General features: G+C 42.2%; 1 protein-coding gene across 6 annotated transcripts in view; it reads left to right on the top strand.

Moving 5' to 3' along the window:
* The window catches only part of CRACDL (CRACD like), a 58,471-nt gene extending 36,906 nt beyond the window's left edge, over positions 1-21,565 (top strand). For 4 of the 6 annotated variants that reach the window (XM_083437714.1, XM_083437715.1, XM_083437716.1 and 1 more), the window contains exons 7-11: positions 153-380; positions 2,277-3,921; positions 12,960-13,159; positions 15,846-15,993; positions 17,968-21,565. In XM_083437714.1, coding sequence (XP_083293840.1) covers positions 153-380; positions 2,277-3,921; positions 12,960-13,159; positions 15,846-15,993; positions 17,968-18,110 — 2,364 coding nt within the window. In that variant the 3' untranslated portion in view covers positions 18,111-21,565. The remainder of the gene's footprint in view (positions 1-152; positions 381-2,276; positions 3,922-12,959; positions 13,160-15,845; positions 15,994-17,967) is intronic. The other 2 variants (XR_014510439.1, XM_083437718.1) reach the window with 2 other exon arrangements.
* The last annotated feature ends 590 nt before the right edge of the window (positions 21,566-22,155 follow it).

Genomic DNA, 22,155 nt, shown 5'->3' with positions numbered 1-22,155 from the left:
CTAGAAAGTGATTCCAACACTGATTAAATGTGTATTTAAAAATCCCTTAGAAACTTTCAAGTTTTATTGTATGCTTAAATTGTCCTCTTTAAAAAAAATAAAATCTGACTCTTCCCCTCCCTCTCTTCTGTCATTTTGGACTTCTCCTTTAGGTCACACCAAGTCCTTTGAGATCCTCTTCTGTGGAAAGCCAGCTATTCCCCAGGCAGCCAAGTGCTAAAATTATATCTCTGCAGACATCTGACTGCAATCTCTCTCCTCCTGCTGATTTCGATACTCCAGCCGAGTTTTCTTCTTGCTTGGATAATTCAGCTGCTAAGCACAAGCTTTTAGTGAAACCACGGAACCAAAGATCCAGTAGAACAAGACGACCTGCTTCGGTAATAAACCAAAAAAAGAGAGATGCATTTAAAAACCATTTAAAAACATATGTTCTTTGTCCCCATTGCTATGCTTCCTTATCAGTTGTGCTTGGTGAGAACTGCATGTGTGCATATTTAATTCCTCAGAGAACAAGGGACAACAGGATAGTAGAACCAGTTTTAGCAACAACAACAAAGGAAGTGGAGAGGCTAATCAAAGGGACCCACTTTTAAAAGTTGCCTTTCCTCTTATCGACTCTTCGTGAGTCCAGAATTATTTATTGTAGCTGGAAATTACACCTATTGCGTCACTTTTTTAAAAAGAGTGAATGCTGGCATTCATTCTAAATGTGGAACACACACATTTCCTGCCTTGGCAGCAGTTACTTCAAGAATGTAGTGAATGTGTGAAGCCACTTACACCACACTTATGATGCAACCAAGGTTCTACATTGAAGGGCAGGAGCCCTACATATATGGAGCAGGCTTTCTGCTACAAACATGCTCCTGGCCCTGCTGTTACCTGCACACAGGTGTAAATCACATGAAGAGGAGCTCCTGAATAGAGCTAGACATAACAAATTGAAAATAGTTTAATTCCCCCCCCCCTTATTATTTTCTACTGTGACATCTCTGATATCTCTTCATATGTCAAGATGTCCACCAGTATTTTTGGGTCCTTTTCTTTCACTATAATTTCTGGCATGGGAGCCGCTGCAGTGCGGATTCTTCTGATCCTACTTGGGTCATGATTAGAAGTTTCAGGATTGTGTGTGGGAGGAGCTCACTTCATAGCCCCTCCCCTTGCCAGCATTGGTCCAGTTTCTAGGAGCTAGTGGCCAGACACCATGACGTACCCCAGCAGGTAGGACTCTGTGGTTAAATGTGTTCCTTTTACAGCTCAGCCCTATACCTATCAACTTGGAAGTATGGTACAATGCAAGGTCACCTCCTCTGTAATTCTTTCCCCCCCCCCCCCAGGTGGAGTAAAGGTAAATTGTAAAAAATAAGTGTGTTTCTCTCTGCTCCGTTAGGCTTTCAGAATAGTTGTTAGGTCTTTTAATATCAGATATTTTAGTTTGCTTGGGAGTCTTCTGCCATTTGCACTGAAATGCATCCATCTGCCCTCCTTTTTAAGTGTTATTTTGTATTCCCACCCCCATTTCCCCTTAAGAGTTTTTGGTGATTGCTTTTCATGGCCAATTTGGTTTGAGAAAAATAGTAACAGCCAGTGTACCTCTAGAATGCAAAGTCTTGCTTTTAAACCATCCACATCCAAACTGTCAGTTAGCACAGTTGGCTATGGTTAAACAGATGGATAATTACTAGAACTACAGGAAGATGCGTAATCTGTGTATTTTGTCAACATCATCCTGTGAAGATTTATATCATAAACATTTCACATAAAAATAAATATCTTACGATCTTTCAGGAAGCTTTTTTCCTATTTTGAAAGAGAAAATAAAGATCAACTGTAAAAGAGAGAGATTGTCACAGCTTATTAAAAAAGCTAGCTGAAATTGCAGTTTCATTGATGTTTTCTTCTTATTTAATGGCAGCACAAACAAAACCATTTGAGGAAAAGGAAAATCATTATTAAGAACTATGAAATGATGAAACTTAAGTTCATGTATATATGTTTTCATTACTTTTGTTTGCCCCATGTATTTAGTTGTTACAATCCTTATAACTCACTATATTCCCTTTTCCTCCTATCGCATAATGATTTTTAATGTATAGTAATAAAAGAAAATTGATGTATAGTACACTTAAAAACACTGCAGGGAGTTGTCCTCTTTTGGGGAGAGCACTTGGGGAACATTAATGATTCTGCCATCTTGACAGCAGGTAAATAAAATAAAGTTGTGATATGCTGAACATATGATAAAAAAATCTTCCATTTCTCACTTGTAGAGGAACCTGTCAGAATTTCAGAATGACTTGAGCTGCACACCTGAAGAAGACAAAAATGAAAGGAATGAGATGCTAGCTGAACTAACCTGTGAAGGTGATAGTTCCAACCATAAGAAGCCAACAGAGAGCGCAGATTTATCAAATTCAGTGTACTCCCAGCAACTTGAAATGTCAAAAGATCTTCAGCATAATTTGAGTCACCAAAATGAAAAAACCCGCACTCTGCACACCACTTCTGAATCACATATGCTTCTCTGTGAAAATAAAGCAGAGGGCTGCCAAAATACACAAGAAATATCACACACCGTATTGTCATTGTTTCTTCAGAAGAAAGAAGATACAGCTGCCCTAAATCTTATTGCAAACCAAGAATCACAAAGGGAGAGAGAGCACTCTGAAACACTGAAGATTTCCTCTTGCGGTTTATTAAATAGCACATCACTTAATATTTTAAATCAGGAAAATAAACAGACTTATGGTGTGCAATCTAAATATGGCATGCTGTCTGATAAGAATGTCTCAACCAAAGATGATGTGATCCCAACGCTAGGAGGAAGAGAAAAAAATACATTCAAAGATGCCAAGGCACTTTTGGAAGACATTTCTAACAAGGGAACTATAAATGCATCTCCTTCACTGCCTAGCACCATCAGTCTTATATCAAAAAATTCACCCCATGTCACAGATTTACCATATTCTGAGAGCAATAGTATTTCCCAAACTTCTTGCACGGTCCCATCACCACAAACAGACCAACCTCCTCCTTTGAACCTAGAAAAAGTAAAACCAATTCAGGTACTATCTGTATCCGATAAAGAAAACAGTCACCCAGCAATACCTGCTGTGTTGATTTTAGGAGGAAAAGAATCCAGTGATCAAAGCACTGCAAGAAAATTCTCTGTCTCGTCAGCTTGGGGAAGGTCAAGGACTAGCAGCTTGAACATGAAGGACACTTTAGTGTATGAAAATCTACCAGCCATGCAGATCTTGCAGGCTAAAATTAAGAACTCTTCAAGAAACGAGAAGGTAAAAGAGGATACAGAGGTTAATTCCTGCCAAGAGAGAAAAGGCTCCACTAGCAAGTGGGCCTCCTCATCAGAGTTGGAATCAGAAACCGCTGGGAGATCATCAGACAGAGTAGAAGCTAGTCCACAGCCCCAGGTCATGGCTTCAAAACCATTGCTGAGTAACTTTTCCACTGCTCTTCCACAGCAATCAAGTACTGCCGAGTCAAGTTGTGAAGAAAAAAATCCCTTCCAAGTCAAGCTTAGATCCACATCTTTATCACTGAAATATAGAAACAGCTCTTTGCAGGAATCAAAGGAGGCTAAAAGATACAGTGCGGAGTTTAATGTGGAAAAAGAGGGGCTACCTTTGACATCCCTAAAAAGCGAAAAAGCAGAGGCTAAAAAAACAAGTGATGTAAATGCCACCAGCTTTTTAACTGAAAGCCTCAAAGCTAAATCAAAGGCCTCTGAACAGGGTAGCACAAAACCTCCATTGCCAAGGAAACCTATTTTGCAACACTACTTTATTGCTGGCAGTAGCACAAACGTAGAAAAGCAGGAAAAGGTAACCAAATATCCTGAGTTGAAAAATGAAGGCAAAGATTTGGAGATGAAACCAAGCCCACCCGAAGTGCCTGGTAAGAATACTTTTTCTTGAGATTTTTGTGTGCATAAAGGGGGGGGGGGGGCTGGATCACTGTGTTTGCCCCAAACAGTCTCAGGCCGATTTCAGAGGCTTTGCCAGGCCTGATTAGGACCACAGGTCAGAAGTTTCACACCTCTGCCCTGAATATATTTAAACTGCAAGATCTTTTTAAAAAATTACTGCGAAATCACTTTTACAGCGACAAAACAAACCGTAAAGTAACCATACAGAAAAGGATAAATCTCATACAGTTCCCTCAGTAGTCTGCAAAGCTCAGTAGCTTGTGTTTTATACTGTTATCATTAATACATGTATTGGTATGTACACTGCGTTGTTTGTTATGTTTCTGTGTTGTAAACTGCCCTATGGGCTTTTCACAAAGGGAGGTACATAAATTTCTTATCCACCTGTTTTGGTGGGGAGAGACCTGACCAGCCGCAGCAAAGCCCCAATGCGCCTCCAGCTCACAAGGAGACTCCCCCCGGAGCCAAAAGGGGACATCCTCTACAGGCTCAGGAGAGGGTCTCCTCGTGTGTCAGATGTGCAGCAGGGCTTTGCTAAGACTCTTCAGCCTCCCAGCTAACAGCTGACTTGTTGGTAAAGCTGTGCCTCAGCTGAGCAAGCCCCCAGAGCAGCCGCAGTTGGGCTCTGGGATGGGTCTTTTGAGGGAGGTGTATCCTGGCACCTTTTTTTCTAGGAAAAAAAAAGCACTGATTTCACTTGTGAGAAAAATGGAGCAGCCGATGTCTGATATAGGTATGCCAGTACAGTGGTACCTCGGGTTAAGTACTTAATTCGTTCCGGAGGTCCGTACTTAACCTGACACTGTTCTTAACCTGAAGCACCACTTTAGCTAATAGGGCCTCCTGCTGCTGCTGCGCTGCCGGAGCACGATTTCTGTTCTCATCTTGAAGCAAAGTTCTTAACCTGAAGCACTATTTCTGGGTTAGTGGAGTCTGTAACCTGAAGCGTATGTAACCTGAAGCGTATGTAACCTGAGGTACCACTGTACTCCAGTTTTTCTGTTTATTATTATTTTTATAACCTTGAGACTAACTAGCAGGTTTCTTGTTTATATAGCTCCATTAATTTGCATCATACTTTACAAGGTGGAGTTGGACAAATGGAAGAGAACAGATGGAGAACAGGCATATAGGAGGGAGACACTTGGGTAGCCAGGGATTAACGTGGATTAATGTTGCCCCAGCAAGGAAGAAGCTGAAACAGAGCCCCTATATAGCAATAGAGGCAGTAAAAAGTAAAGGTAAAGGACCCCTGGACAGTTAAGTCCAGTCAAAGGCAACTATGGGGTTGTGGTGCTCATCTCGCTTTCAGGCCCAGGGAGCTGGTGTTTGTCTGCAGACAGCTTTCTAGGTCATGTGGCCAGCATGACTAAACTGCTTCTGGTGCAATGGAACACTGTGACAGCAACCAGAGCTCACAGCAACTCCATTTACCTTCCCACCGCAGTGGTACCTATTTATCTACCCACGCTGGTGTGCTTTTGAACTGCTAGGTTGGCAGGAGCTGGAACTGAGCAACGGGAGCTCACATCGTCGCAGGGATTCAAACCGCCGACCTTCTGATCGGCAAGCCCAAGAAGCTCGGTGGTTTAGACCACAGTGCCACCTGCATCCCATTAGAAGCAGTAGCATCATTTTAAGCCTAATTGTTATCACCACCTGGGCTGCGAGATGCTCCTTGCCTTAAATTGCATAGTTGTCTTTAGTAATCTGCTGCAATGGAGGAGTGGAGGAACCTCAGGTCTTTCGAAGTCTTCTTTCAAAGTGTCCACTGAGTTAGAGGAAAGCAGTGCCACATCTTCAGGTTGGGCAGGGGGCAGCGGAACTGGCCCAGGAGGTTCATCTGAGAGCACTTATGGGGCTGCCTTTGCTTGTCCTTCCCCTTCTTCAGAGTGCTCACCCTCAATCTCTGAAGATGAGAAATCCAACTCCAGTATCATGACATTATCTTACCAACCATGGTAACTCTCACTGGCAGTACCCCTTTTTTAGATGTTCCTTAGCATGGACAGTAAATGTATTTATTTAAGCATATTTCTGCAAAGCCTTTCTGAAAACAGTTCATGTGTCTTGCCTTTCAGAACATTGGTCTATTTAACGAGTTCCCAAATTCAGTCTCTATGTTGGGGAACCTTTATTTCCCATTTTTCCAAACTTAAATTTTGTTCCCTGCGTGCCAGTGGTCCGGAATGGTAGAATTTGTAGCGCAACAACATTGGGATGGCTACAGGTCAGCCAACCCTGTTTGAGATTAATCATGGTGCTGTCTCACTGTCACAAGACCAGTTTTATAAGGAGGCAGTTTTGTACTGATGTCATTACACTTCGTAACTGAGACTCTAATAAGTGCTCATAGATGAGGTGGAAAATCCATTTGACTTTCCAAGCATTTGCAAATCTGGTGTGCCCCATATCTATCTGCCCATCTAACTGCAACAGTGGTGCTCTGTTTGTGCATTTGAAGATGTACCGAGTGCCAGCTGGCAACAGCCCTACAAACCAGAATTTCCTACATTTCAGTGGTCTGGAGGGATATGTAACTAATACTGTGAAAACTCTGTATGAGTAAAACTGTTCATACACCAATTTTATAATGTTCCTTTAACTTCTCTTGATGAAATATGTTTTGATTTGCAATTGTAAGCTGTCTTGTAAATGAATAAGTAATTATTATTTTTATTTTTTACCTCAAGGTTAACTCCACAGGGTCTTATAACTGCGGTGCGTGCTGCATTGTGACCGTATATTTTGTAGTGCTTGGGCATTACCTGTAGGCTAAAGACTGATCCTCAAGATGAATAGTGTTGCAACATGCTCATTTATCCTCAGTCAGTAGATCATGAGGCGCTTGATCTCAGCGTCGTGGGTTCGAGCCCCACGTTGGGCAAAAGATTCCTGCTTTGCAGCGGGTTGGATTAGATGACATTTGTGGTCCCTTCCTGTTGGGTTGAAATAAATGACAGACGAGTAACAGGTGTCATACGGGAGGTATCTCTCGAGCATGTCTCGGGGAGTCCCTTTTATTGAATATTACAGCATTGCCACGTATGGGCTTGTTGTTGATTGGTTAACACAAAGACAAAGCAAAGGGTTGCATATAGGCTGCATATTAATCATCAATAGATTAAAGGGTTGGGAAAGGAACACAGAGTTAGACAGGTATGAAAACTTCCTTATTAAACTATCACTAAATGATTGATATACTCCTTATTAAACTAAGTGATTAATATAATAAAACTTAAAAGGCATAGCCATCGTATTCCATAGATGTGGTCAGCCACGCATTAAGAACAGGAACAGGAACAGGTGGACAGGAACAGGTGAACTTAATATGAACTGAACATTCTTAGGCAGAAACAAAACATCCCATCAACCTTCCAACTCTTCCAATTCTATGATTCTGTAATGTTTAGCATATATATGCTGCTTTAGTGGTGCAAATGGGTCATAAATATGTCTTTAACTCCAGCGCCTCTTTACTTGAGTGACAGTGCTGGAAATGGATAGACTTCACATGCAATACAACGGATTAATCCGTTTTGCATTCCTTTCTATGGGAAAGTGTGCCTTGGTTTTGGAACGCTTTGGTTTTGGAATGGAATTTCCGGAACAGATTAAGTTTGAGAACCAAGGTATTTATTCGTTTACTTGTTTGCTATCATTGCTCTCTCTCTCTGCTTCATTTCACACACACACACACACACACACACACACACCGGCCTAATCTGCAACACTCCGTGTCCACCTCTGTCTTAAACCAAATCCAACTTCATGCATGAAAACTGCAGGATATATAGGCGCGTTTTCCAAACCAGACTTTCCGCAACCTTTGGAGAAGATACATTTCTCCCTGTTGTGTTGGTGGAGAGAACGGTACCTACATTGCCTGAGACAGCCCCAGTAGAGCCTGGCTTGACAGTGATGCCACTTGAATGGGAAGTTCTGGGGAATGGGTCAGGGGCAAACGTCAACCAGGTGCAAATTGGAGTGGCGACTGCACCTTATTTTTGTTATTATTCTTAAAATTTATATACCGCCCTATACCCACAGGTCTCAGGGGTAAAATCACAATATAAAAACAAAAAATGCATCATCAAAATAAAAACAAGAACAACCCAATAACCCCACCCAAATTACCAGAGAGAGAAAACAGCATTTTAAATACACAATATTTGTAATAAAAAAGATAAAAATAAGCACCCATCAAGTATCGTCAAGGAGTAGATCAAAAGATCAGTTTAACTGTCTTTCAAACCAAAACATTGGTGTGTCGTCCCCCCCCAATTGTAACCATTCATAGAAGCTCTTTGATCCAGTGGAGGCTTCCATGAAGGGGCACCTGGCAATTAAATAGGGACCCGATCCAGGAGAAGGACCAGTTCAAGTTCCACCTTTCCCCACCCACACAATCTTTGTGTGCAGCTTCCCAACCATCTTGTGTGTTTTGGACTGTTTTAAGGAACCAGGAATTTTCCCCAGACCTTTGACTTCTCGTTTCAGAAGATTTGGAATATTGGCTACCCCGTAGCAAAATGATTGTCTGGAATGAAGGTTTGCAGAGTAGCTCTGCCACAGCTGACCAGACACAGAGCCAAGAACACAATGTGACTGGCTGTTGATGTTCACATCCAGGTAGCTAATGGCAGTATTAGCAACGCCATTGGATTGGGTTGCTCAGCACAAAGCTAGTAAGGTTGGCTAGCTTGTGCTACTATCAGCAGTCAATACAGGCTGACAATAACATCACATTCTAGTGAGTGCCTGCATGGGAGAATACATAAACACCATTCTGATACTAGTCTCTTTATTTTTCACTCCTTCCTAATTTTTAACATTAGATTTGCCTTGTCCTCTGCTTGGATTGCAATGAGACTTCATTCGTCCTAGGAAAATTGTTCTTGCAGTCTGCTCTGAACTTTCTACCGCTCAGGAAGAGGGGGAAACTGTGACTGAAAATAACCCTATCCAAATTTATTTAGCAACATGACATTTAGTAGCTCATCTGTATAAGTGAAATGCAGATGATGTAAACAATGGCGTCATTTTTACAGCTTCTCCCTCTCAAAGCATTTGCATCCATTCCAATAATTGGGTGGTTCCCCCCCTTTCTTTTTTTAAAAATGTCCTTGGAATACTGCCACACGGCTTGTTTTAAAACTGAAGATTCATAGACGTGTAGAACAGAATATTTTTCAAAATCCAGGTATAATATTTAAAAAGGAACCTAATGAATACTAGCTGAAGAAATATATAATAAGAATGATAGCAGCCTCTCCAAATGTGTTTCTTTCTGTCAGTCTCTCTCTCTTTGGGAGGAAATGTACCAATGATGTAAAGCAGAAAATCCACACATGATAAAAAATAATAATACCAAGCTAGATCAACACATTGCTGCTTGCTAATGATATCCCAAAGTCTTCTGCTTGAGGTGAGCTGCTCTATCCTGCCTAATGGAAGGTGAATTCTGATTTATTGTGTGCAGACCTTTTGTTAGTAATCCCAGAACAAAACAGACCATTTATTCAGTTTACTGCTTCTCTTTGTAGCAGTAATGGACAGCAGCAGCAATCAGACTATGAAAAGAGTTGGCTTCAGGACTCTGGGTCCCACCCTGATTTATGACATCCTCAGTGTCTTGTGTTGCCAGAGTGAGTCATAAATGCTCGCTTGACTGCCACATGGATGGTTCTTATTTTTCAGCCATTCAAGGTGATCTAGCATCAGGCCTACAAATAGATAACAAGCAGTTATTCTGAGTGCAGCCATTCCTGTCTGTGGTATGTGTGGCTCTCAGGCTTCTCAGAAGGCCAAACAATATTAGGTTCAAACTACCTGAGATGGTGGGACGCCGGTGGCGCTGTGGGTTAAACCACAGAAGGTCGGCGGTTTGAATCCCCGCGATGGGGTGAGCTCCCGTTGCTCGGTACCTGCTCCTGCCAACCTAGCAGTTCGAAAGCACGTCAAAGTGCAAGTAGATAAATAGGTACCGCTCCAGCGGGAAGGTAAATGGCGTTTCCGTGCGCTGCTCTGGTTTGCCAGAAGCGACTTAGTCATGCTGGCCACATGACCCAGAAGCTGTACGCCGGCTCCCTCGGCCATTAAAGCGAGATGAGCGCCGCAACCCCAGAGTTGGCCACGACTGGACCTAATGGTCAGGGGTCCCTTTACCTTTTACCTGAGATAACAAGGTATGCCTGTGTGTTTAAACCAGGAGCTGCCTACATTGCATACAAATGTTTATTTCATTCTTCTGGTTGTTGTTGTTGTTTTGCATTGGACATTCTAACATTCTTCCTGTTGGTGGTCTTGTTTCTGCCTTGAATTCCTTCAATGTTAGGCTCATCCACACTTGTCCTTGTCCCATGCCCAGAAGGCACACAGGTCTGAGCAATTTCCCACTTGCCCCGTACTTTCTAGGCATGGATCCAAGCAGTTTTGCCTTCATTGCGCTTCTTTCCCCAGGAAAACCTGCTCTTTAACCCTAAATCACAAGAAACCGCAATCGGCCAAAAACTCCATTGTTGTATGATCCAGCTGAGTTCTAAATATCGGGTTTCCCCTGGGGAACGCAGCAGACCAAACACAAGCTCTTCATCCCAAATGCTGCTGCTCATTTGCTGTTTTCTGTTTGTCATTCCAATGATAAATACTCCTTTCTCCTAACTGACTTTCCCTCTCTTCCCAACCTTCGCTTTAAGCTTCTTGTAAAAGGTAAAGGTAAAGGTACCCCTGCCCGTACGGGCCAGTCTTGACAGACTCTAGGGTTGTGCGCCCATCTCACTTAAGAGGCCAAGGGCCAGCGCTGTCCGAAGACACTTCCGGGTCACGTGGCCAGTGTGACATCGCTGCTCTGGCGAGCCAGAGCCGCACACGGAAACGCCGTTTACCTTCCCGCTAGTAAGCCGTCCCTATTTATCTACTTGCACCCGAGAGCGCTTTCGAACTGCTAGGTTGGCAGGCGCTGGGACCGAACGACAGGAGCGCACCCCGCCGCGGGGATTCGAACCGCCGACCTTTCGATCGGCAAGCCCTAGGCGCTGAGGCTTTAACCCACAGCGCCACCCGTGTCCCAAGCTTCTTGTACTCACTTTCAAATGTCGCAGTGTTTTTGGTCCTTAATATTTGTTCTCTTTTCTTTCTCGGTATGTTCCTCCCTGGATCCTTCAGACTACAGGTGCCAATTCTAGCCTAAGATTAGCCCCTTTCTCAACCTCTCCTCTCCCCTCCCTTTCCCCACTCCTCTCCAACCCCATTTGCCTCTGTTTTTCCCTTTCTGCTCTTGGTCACTTGAGTACCACCTCCTTGATATTTGAGGCTGCAATGCTTGACAAACCTACCTAGGAGAAAGGACAGTTAAACTCAGTGGGACTGACTTCTGAGTAGACATGTACAGAGTTGCACTGTGAACTCTCTGGCTCTATTTGTACATCCTAGCCCCTGTTTAGATCGCATCAGTTTACCCCTTCTTCCTTTTTTTAACTTTCCTTCCCATTCTTCTCTAAAATGCCTCATCTTTGCATATTTCACATATTGTATAATCTGCCCTGCACCTAGAGTTCCACAGAGAGGGCCCAACAAACATTTTAAAACCACGATATATAAAATCAAGTCAAAACAAATCTTTAATCATTGTGGCAGCAGCGGAGAAATAAAAATACAGCCAACAGATAAAATCATTAGAGTTTGCCTTCCCCTTCCCCATTGACCTGCACAGAGAGGTCCATCTTCACCTACCTTAGAAAAGACAGTTTATGTTGGAGACTGATGTACCTCAGAGCTGGGGTCATTCCATAAATGTGGAGCCAGGGCAATTGTAAGCCTGCATGCAAGGACTGCATTTTGTTTTGCTTTGTCTTTATATGAATAGTTTATTGGTTTTTAAGTTTGGACTGCACTCTATTTTTAATTATTGTACACAGTGCTATTTTTCTAGAAAAAGAGGTGCCGAAACTCACTGTGAACACCTCCCTTGTTCTCTTATAATGGCAATGGTTGCCCACCTGAGAGGGGCCAGAACTCAGTTCCAAAAAAAGGGGGGGGGGGAGAAGCTGCTCTGATTGTACAGCACCCAGCATATCTAACCACTTTGTTACTAATAAGTAATAGCACGTGTATGCACATCTAGAATAAAGGTAACTTCAGAAGTCGCAGAAGAGCAGTTGGTGGGCATAAATCAGGCTTCCTCAAACTCGGCCCACCAAATGTTTTTGGCCTACAACTCCCATGATCCCTAGCTAGCAGGTCCAGTGGTCAGGGATGATGGGAATCGTAACCTCAATACATCTGGAGGGTTGAGTTTGAGGAAGCCTGGCATAAACAAATGAAGCAAATACCGTGTAAAGAAGAGGTGGCTGTTGTAAGCATTATTGAAGGTTCATCAGCTTCCTCCTATCTGAGTTGAGTTGCAGGAAGCATGGCAGAGTGAGACTGGGAAACTTATTGTGGATGTATTGCAGGCGTCTTCCTGCATGCAGGACAAGCACGGAAGGAAGCATCCATGGCTCTTGTGTTGATCTAAAAGCCCCAGACAGCTTGGGTCTTGGATACCGTAAGGACTGCCTGAGGCTTTATAATCCCCATTCAGTCATTAAGATTGTCCAAAGGAGTGCTTGTTGTTCACTACCAGCATGTCACTGAACCTCCCTAAAGTGATTTGGGGTAGTGTGCAAGATAACAGTTCTGCACTAGCTTCACTCCTTCTGACTGTATATAACATGGGCTTCATGTAACCCAGGCAACTATAGTCACGCCATATCCATTCCTCTGTCAGAGTCTGCAGGACAGAAGCAGGACAAAGGTCAAGTTCAGAAATCCGAAGCTGACAATATTACAGCTTTAGAGCACTTTTCTGGGGTGTGTATTTGTAGAGGTTTCTCCCTAGTGGCTGGCCATCTCTTCGGTTCACAAGGAAAGCTTTGCTTTCTTTAACACTAAGACCGACTTTCCTTCTCCAGTAACAACAGACTGAGTTTCCCTCTCCAATACCTTTCTTCCCAAATTATCTCAGCAGAGAAAAGTGTGCCTTCTCCTGTGATTGCTGCAGCAGACACTGCAAGAGGAACTGAAAGCCAGACAGTGCCAGCCTGGATTACCATAGCAAAACAAAAGCAAAGGGTCATGGAGCAAGAGCTTAGCAAAGAAGAGAAACTGGTGGCTGCGGATAAGGCAGACGCAGAAAAACAAATACAAGAGAAGGAGCGAATGGAGGTAATACAGGTCATCCCTGCTTGTGACCTGCATGTGACATTGAATTGGGGCTCTTTGCTTTAACCTGCTTCTGCAAGGTATCTTATAATCAATTAAGGTTGGCAGGTATTCACCAACTCTGCTATTGCATGCAAATGTTCAGCAAGCGTAAAAGCGGGTAGATAAGTTCTGAGCTACACGGGGCTGTTTGTGTTGGAATTCACAAAGAATGAATTCCTCAAGCACCCTTAGACTTTGTTCTCCTTTTCCCACACCCATACACTTTTTTTGTATTTTTAAGTGAGATATGCGTGTGGTGGAGTTTTAATTCTGTAAAGGGCAAGTGCTCACCTGATGCACTTTTTTTTCTTCTATAGCATATATCCCAATGACATTTGAGCCCTTTTTGTAATCAACCCTATTCTTCCTTTTGCAAAGGTGGGCTTCCCTCTTCAACAGTGGAGCTCCTATCTCCGATGGGAGCTTTTTTTAAAAGGAGCGTTGCAGCGTTTCCTTTAGCCTTCCGTTTCTTTATACAATTAAAACAACCAGGAAGAGCTCAGCATCATGGGAGAAGTTACTGTAATGACTGCAGCAAATGTCTGTATGCAACTGCCCTAAATATACCTTTTTAATCTGCAGTGCATTACTACAGAATATAAATGTTGCAATACCAACAGCAGAAGGCAGCAGTTTTCAAATGAGGCATTCATTCTGACCAGTTCATCTCCCTTTGTTCAATTTGCAACTGTGGTAAACCAGAACACCGTTCTCCATTTCAGTTCTGAACGTGTCTTGAAAGCTCAGCTGATGGAATACTTAGTTGCAGGAGTGTGTGCTTTTCCTTCTAAAAACATCTATGGGTTTTAATCTGCCAGTAGGGAGAAGGGAAGTCATGTATGGCATCCATGTTTGATGATTTACACTGAAAGTATATTTACAGGCTTAAAGACTCATGTAGAGGTAAATGTTATGTCACCCTAAAAAACACGTCACATTTTTCCTGTAACCTATAAACCTTGGTGAGGACTTGAATCGGAATGAGAAATTTGGCCTCCAGTACTCAAAATCAATTATTTCTGGTATTGAGATAAACCAGTATATGGAAAAAACGAACTAAGACACAAAAAGCATCTCTGATGTCAATGTCAACATTGGAATCAAAATCTAGAACTGCAGCAGTGATTCTGCTGTAGTTTTTCTTCTGTGGACATTACTTGTCTCACTGTCTTCTGTGGTAAAATTATATAACTAACATAGTTAATTGCATAAATCATTACGTTATTCCAGCTCAGTCATTTCAGTGCAAAGAAATACTATGCAAATGGGTGGTGGTGGAACATAACCAATTGCAGTTTTTTGCAGACTGAAATGACTGCAAATGCCAATTATATTCGCTGGATTCTGTTTTGATCATGGGACAAATAAATGAGCTTTGGCAATTTCTGCCTACACAAAGCATGAGTTGGTAGTGCTAATTTTTAACATAGACATTCACCCTATTCAACCTATGTAATATTCTTTACATTTAGCTTTTTTGATAAAACTAATGTTTTTGTGTTGTGATCCTGAATTAAGCAGCATTTTTAGATTGTGGAAGGGGGGGAAAACCCACTAGTGTGGTGAATTCTATGGTTTTATTTCTTTGTGCTAAATGTTGGTTTTGGGTCAGATCCCAGGCCAAAGTAAACTTTGTTCAGATGAGTAATACTTGAAAGAAAGAAAGTCAGTTACGTTCCATTGTGTAGGACATTTCCAAAGGATAGTGTGCAGAAAAACTTCCATTTTTGGTTTGCAAAATTTCCTGTAGATTGTCCAATGTAGATTTGGTCTTACAGGAAGCTGAGTCAAAAAGCAATTGTTATTTCCACATTGTGGTCATACCTTTTGAACCACCCTGACTGTGTGTCTCTGACAGAGAAATAAGTACCGTATGTATTATCAGCATACAGTAGTACCATCCTGTGAATAAAACTAGCTTAGAGCAGGGTTCCCCAAACTTGGGTCCCCAGCTGTTTTTGGACTACAACTCCCATCATCCCTAGCTAGCAGGACCAGTGGTCAGGGATGATGGGAATTGTAGATCTGGAGAACCAAGTATTGGAAACCCTGGAGCCATTGAGGAAGACAGAGGCTTGACGAGAAAATGGCTGAAAGGGTTAAGCAACCCCCTTCTCTTTTCTTCAGTTTCCTTACATTCTGACCTGTACCACCCTGAGGCTGCTTTTGGCTTAAAACAGCATTGGAGCAAAAGATAAATCCACTGGTGTGTCATATTTTAAAAGCGCAGGGGCCACTGCTGCATAGCCATAGCTCCCTATTGTCCATGGGAAGCTGTTTGCTGCCAGTTTTGGCTTGCGCTTGCCCTCATTATCAAAAGAGGCCTTGAATAATTTGCTGTGGCTGCAACAGCTCATCTCCAAGTGCTTCTAATTGCATAATTCAAAATCCCCCAAACAGTTTTCCAATCTGCAGACTATGAAATGTTTATGGAGTGTTTACAGCTCAGATGGCATAAATAGGGCAAGTGTGTGTGACATAAGACCACATTATTCTATTGTTGAGCAGGGAGCCATGTCTGCTGCTGAGTTTCTTGTGTTCTGTCAAATCCCTACTGTGGTTCTCTTTCCCACTGAATTATTTAGAACAACACTATCCTATGGTGTGTGTGGTATTCTCTCTCTCACCCCCCCTTTTTTTTATTTAGGAAGTTCTGAGGCAACAGACAGATTTCACGCGAAACACATCCTTGCCTTTCCCACCCGCAGCTTCTTCTGAAGAACAGAGAAAAGAAACTAAGTCAGATATGCAGGAATCTTTGCCAGGAGGCAGCTTGCTGTCACACCATAACCCTGGTATGAAAACAAGACGCTAAAATTCTGACATAAACCCAGGCTGTAAAGTATTTTCCATCACAAAAACAACATTCCCAGTTTTTATTAAGGGTTCACAAGATTGGGCATTTCTGCAACATCTTCCTGAAGGCATGCTGCTGGTTTTATTTATTTAAAGAATTTATAAACTGTACACCTTTCACAAATACCATGGTAGTGCCCAAAAAAAGAAATTAAAAATGAAATACAAGGTTACAACAACAAGATTGAATCAAATCTATCTGTAAAACCGGCATAAACCATGTCTGACAATGCTACCTGAAAAAGCATGGCTGAATTTAAAAAAGTCTCAAGGAGGCATTCAAAGGAATACAGGTGCCACTCTATTTTCCAGGGGGGATGCATTCCAAATTGTGGGTGCTACCATGCCCAAGTATTCATTAAGCAAACTTCCAAGGTGTGTTGCACCCTAAAGATGTCTTCACTAGATGATGTAGGGGTTTAAGTAGGAGGAGGTGGGAAAAGCCAGTCTCTCAAGTAAACAGCTCCTAGGCGGTTTAGGACGTTGTATACTGTATATATACTGTTTAGGACTTTATATACTGTAGTAAAACCTTAAACCTGTAGTTCTGATTTCACATGCTATTAGTGGGACTGAGGGCACCCTCTCCACATCTTACGTTTTTCAACCACACATCTAAAAACAGGACATACAGATGTGATGAGCATTCTAGCAGGTGTATATCTGCTTACCCAAATTTGGGGTGGGCAGCAGTTGTGGCCCTGCCCAGCAGGGAAGAGTCTTTTCACCCTTGTGGCCGGACATTGGGCTCTTCCTCAGCTGATCACGGGAGGTTGGTGGGATTGCCCACCAAAACGTGAATCTATGTGGCCAACGAGAGCGTCAGTGGAGGGCGGGACCTGGGCAGCAGACCGGAGTGAACAAGTCTTCACTCTGATCTATCTCTGGAAGATGAAAGCCAACTGTGGCAAGGGGTCAGCAGTTCAGTTAGTGGAAGAGCAACTCACCCTATATGCTGTTCTTTAGGCACCATGTTAAGAAGAGCTTGCTGTGGATCAAAATGGTCACCTTATTCAGGGCTGCGAAGGAACTTGCCTGCAAAAAAAAAAGGGGGGGGCCGTTGGGTGCCTTCTTCATATCAGTCATCACAACTTTCAGTGGATAAGGCATTGGGTGGAATCCTTAGTCTGTTTCCCGGGTGTGGGGCATCACTTCGACTTAACCTGGGGTGATATTGCTGGGTACCCCGGTACAGGGGTCTGAGTGGAAGTTTCTGTCCTGAAGCCAAAGGAAGAGCAGGCAGGCCATAGAACTTCCAGTAGCAGCCTGAGGAGTTGAGTTGTGCCTTGAAGTGGTCCCATAACCCAGGCATGATCCTATCCAAGCTTCAGCCTGCAGCCGGGAGGCTGATACAATGTGCACACCCAATGTCTAAGCCAAAGCCTACTTAACATCTTTAATCAATGAAATTTTGGCCAATTTTTAATCCCAGAAAGTTGTTGTGTCAAGTTTGTTCCACCTGTCCTCACCTCATGCTCCCGTCCACACTTTGTGCAAGTCTGCAAAGGCTGCCTTGTCGGAGATTGACTCTGATTCCAACATATATACTTCAGCAAGGGCAGGAAAAGTTCCAGGTTTGCTTCTGTGCCCTACATCAAACATGCTGACTGAACGCTTTCTGTAGCATGAACAATAAAATGATCCCTACAAATGATGCATATGATGAATTGGGCACTTTAAATTTAGTTCAGGTGTGTGCTACAGAATAACCTTTATCGCAGCAAATTTAAAAGTGTTATTAGTAGGTTATTCATCATGGGTTAGGATTCTTAAAAAGATTTTTCAGCATCGCCTAATGGCACTTCATACCATAATGGTTAATTAAGCTGATAGGGCAAAAAAAATCCTACTTGTTATTCTTGAGCATGACACTGCTATTAAGTAAGTAAGCGATATTTTTGTTTTCCACACAGTTCAGTCTTCAGTGCTGATTGAAAGAGAAGATATAAAGCCACTTAAGAAGGTCAGTCATTCTTCCCCAGAACAACCTTCATGGATGGAACTTGCCAAAAAGAAATCTCAAGCTTGGAGCGACATGCCTCAGAGGATAAAATAGAGTATGCATTTTTATGCATAATAGTTGTTCTAGATTTTTTTTTTATTGGGCTATGTTAATTGAACAGATAGTTAATCATGAAATCTATTATGTTGGCCACACATTTGTATTCTTAACCCACTGTGTAGCAGTGAAGATTCTGCTAGAAAGCTAATGCTGGGCTCTTTGTTTTTTGCTTGGAAAAATAATCTGTTGCAGATGATGTTGCTTATCTTACATCTTCTTTGCTTCTTTCCCCTCTGCAAAATGGTTTGTGATGGCTAAGCTTTGGAATATTTACTAACTATTGGTTTACCATTGTTTTGTTACCTTGTAACTAATCTTCCTATCAAAGTTCTTCCTCCCACTTTTTTTGAGCTATGAAACTAAATTCTTCCGCAGAAACACACATGCAAAACAAATGATGTTAGGTTGATAGATTAATAGAAAATTAAAAAATGGTAGCATTGTGGTGTAAACGTGGAAATAGGCTGGAATGCTAATTTATTCTCTGGACTGATTCAGTCACTACTACTCTCTCCCCACTCCCCAAACCTCTGCACACTTTTGGGTCAGGATCAGAACCAAGCATTAGACGTATGTGCTACTTGACAATACCTAAGAAAGTCATGGCTCCACTGGAAGAACCCTCATTTATTTGAACTCCAAATAGGTAGCATAGTTACAGGAAAAGGGAGAATTGGTATTCAAAAATTCAAGATCTCCTGTTGCAGTTGTTGATGTAGTGAGGATTGGAAGAAAGAGCACACATGCTTGATTTTGCCACATCTAGTTGACTAGTGGGCATTCAGTAGTGTCTGAACAGCCCCATGATTTCAAATCCTAAGCTGAGCTGACAAGGAATTTATATCTGGGATGAGGGATATGTTGCCCTTCCAGATGTTGCTGGTTGGGAACTCCCATCATCCCAGATCATGGGCCATACCTGCTGGGGTTGGCCAATGGGGAGTTGGTCTCCCAACGACATGTAGAGGTCCACAGGTTCCCTTCTCCTGATCTACATCTATGTCAAAAATTAGACCAGGCACCCCCAAACTCAGCCCTCCAGCTGTTTTGGGACTACAGTTCCCATCATCCCTGACCACTGGTCCTGTTAGGTGGGGATGATGGGAGTTGTAGTCCCAAAACAGCTGGAGGGCCAAGTTTGGGGATGCCTGAATTAGACACTGCTTTTACCTCCTTTTCGTAACCGTATCCTTTTCTAATCTAGTAGCTCCGTTGCTGCTCTTACACTTTGGAGAAACGACCTCATCCACGATATTGAAGGCTGGTCATAATGCCTGCCGGACTTTGCACATTTTAAAGTTATGCACAGCTGTAAAAAAGAAAAGCCAATTTCACACATATGTATAATATCACAACAGAAAATTCAAGACAAAACTGGCTGATGCTACTTACTTTCTTATCTGCACAGTTGGGGTAATCAGCCCTTTAATAAATGCATAGCCGTTGGATTCAGGGTCAGAGGGGAAAAAAGACCAAACTTCAGTCCCTAGTAAGGGAGACAGTTGGCAAGCTTTGTTTATCTAACAAAGAAAATATTACTTTGTCCTTCATTGTACACTGATAATCCAAAATTGCCTGGATGAGTGGCCTTCATTCTGCCCTCTTTTTGCATGCATGTTCAATATACATTTTCAATTATGTTACAGATGATCACTAGGATTTTGTTAGCATGTGATGTAATGCTGGATATATATTTTTTCTTGCTGCTGTTACTTTAGGTGCCTTTTGATGTGTAATAAAATGGATACCATGTAAAACATCTTTCCACGGCAACAAAAATAACCATTGGATTTTATACATAAGGTACAGCCTTAGCACCTTCCGTATTCTTGAAGGTGTGGTATCAGTTAAACTGAATTTATTGAGTATCTTGCAGTATTGCAGAAAGGCACTAGATTGGTGGCAGAGTTCATGCTTTGTTTGTGCAAGGCTCAATAGTCACTTGGGCAGCAATCCTGGTTCTCTCATGTGGCAGATAAGGCTCAGGCCTTATCTATGTATGTACACCAAGCACCTTAGATAAGCCACCCACGTAATTCTGAAAACATGGTGTATGTCTGTGGGTTTTATTACCACCTTTCGCCTAACCTGCTTTAACTCCCAAGGTAGTGTGCCACTCCTAAACAGGAAAGGCCACTCAAGGTGCATGCTTCTTGTGATCATCAGCAATATTCTTATTACATGCCACCGAAAGAGGGACCAGGGATGCAAATGGTAAATTATCAGAAAGCAATAGGAGTACATAATTCCAAGAATGTGGCTGTGTGCATACTGCATTCCACAGAAAGCTTCCACTTTAAAAAAACAAAACAAAAAACCTAACCCAAATTCCCTGTGAATATCTGACCCCTGGGGAACTGTGGCTTTGTGTAAACTACGGCTAGTGAGAACTCATAGAAATCATGGTTTGATCCAGGCTTGTTCTCACTAGCTGTGCTTTAAACAAAGCCAGAGTTTCCTAAGTTCAGACATACTTTTGGTCTCCTTCTCCTAGCATGTGAAAGAGGATGGAGTGTGTGAGCCTGAGGTTAGCCCAGGTTCATTTGTGTAGTGGGAAACCATGGTTTACTATTATGTCCGAACCGAGCCCTAGACTTTTCAACATTTTAAATGCATATTTAAAGATGCCTTTGCTTTTGGAAATTGTTCAGATATTGACCTATAGTTGAGCTTTATTCCAAAGTGCTAGGACAATGTTGGTACTATGTTACTTTTTGCATATCCTATGTCAGCCAAATGGTTAAATTTGGCAAACAGGACATACAGTACTAATCTGTATATTTGCAGTGAATAGAATGGCTTGCTTTCTATATCTACTACAAGGAAGAACCTTGCAAGGAATTTTAAACTGCATTTTAGTTTAGGAGCACTGCAGTGGACTATCTACCATGTTCTGTTGTTTAATGCACATGCATTTTCTATCACATCTTCTAAAGAAATGCAAGGCAGAGGTCAGTCATAAGCTATGTCTACAAAGCAAGTAACTGCTACTTAAATCGCAATAAAAATAATGAAAGTCAAATGCTAGAGGGTTCCCCCCCCCCCCCCGAGCAGAAATGATGTACTCTGTATTAACTACAGCATATGGAGTAAAATGCAAGGCTAATTTTAGACGGAGAACACTTCTGGTTTAAAATAGTTTTGTAATATGCAAACTTAACTGTGAGTTGTGTTTTTTAAAAACATTGTAAATCTTGCTTTGATTTTTATGACTTGCACTATATCTAATTTTTGCTTCTCCGTGTAATGTTAACTACCTTAACTTTACATCTCTGCAATGTGCTGCACATGCTGAGCATGTTTACATGGTAGTAAATCCTAGTAAGTCGCATGGGACTTGCTCACTAGTAATCCATGTTTAGGATTGCAGCCTTAGGTTTTTTTTAATGTCGACTAAATTATTTTTATTGTTTTGTATAGAGAACTGCAATAAACTCTTGAGTCCAGAGTATCTTGTTGGACATTACTGACTGTGTAATGTGTTAACACATGCTGGACACTATCCATGGGGATGTTAGAAGCTGCCTTACACGGAGTGAATGTCTGTGGGACAAGTGTATATGTGGAGGAGCCCTGAAACTAAGGAGAAGACAGCTAGCAGGCAGTGAAACTCCCTTGATCTGCTTTGCTTCCCCTCTCCATGATGCAATCATAGCCAGGGACCATTGCAAATAATGGATATAAAATGGCGCTGTGTTCTACCAGCTGCTGAACAAGCTCCAGTGGAGAAAATTCTGTGTCAGAAACATTGCAGAAAAGTATTTTGTACCTCCTCTTGCCTTGGCCTTGCAGAGTTTTGAAATCCATGGTGCTTTGTGTCTGGATAGCCATCCTGAGTATTGCTAAATTCCGATATTTGGTTTGCAAGGGTGACAGAGGACAAAAAAAGGTTAGGATGTACACTAACTCTAGGCTGTCAGGGTTATTAACCAAACAGCCCATAGAGCACTGTGAGATTTCCTTCTGAGTAAACATGCATAAGGTTTCACTTTAAATGTAGCGTTCCCCATCAGATTGAAGTGAATGTAGCCACTGGGCA

The sequence above is a fragment of the Podarcis tiliguerta genome, assembly GCF_965153285.1.
Source record: "Podarcis tiliguerta genome assembly, chromosome: 4".
NCBI lineage: Eukaryota > Metazoa > Chordata > Lepidosauria > Squamata > Lacertidae > Podarcis > Podarcis tiliguerta.
Note: the sequence above shows the minus strand (reverse complement) of the source record. Positions and strands in the feature narration are given on the sequence as shown.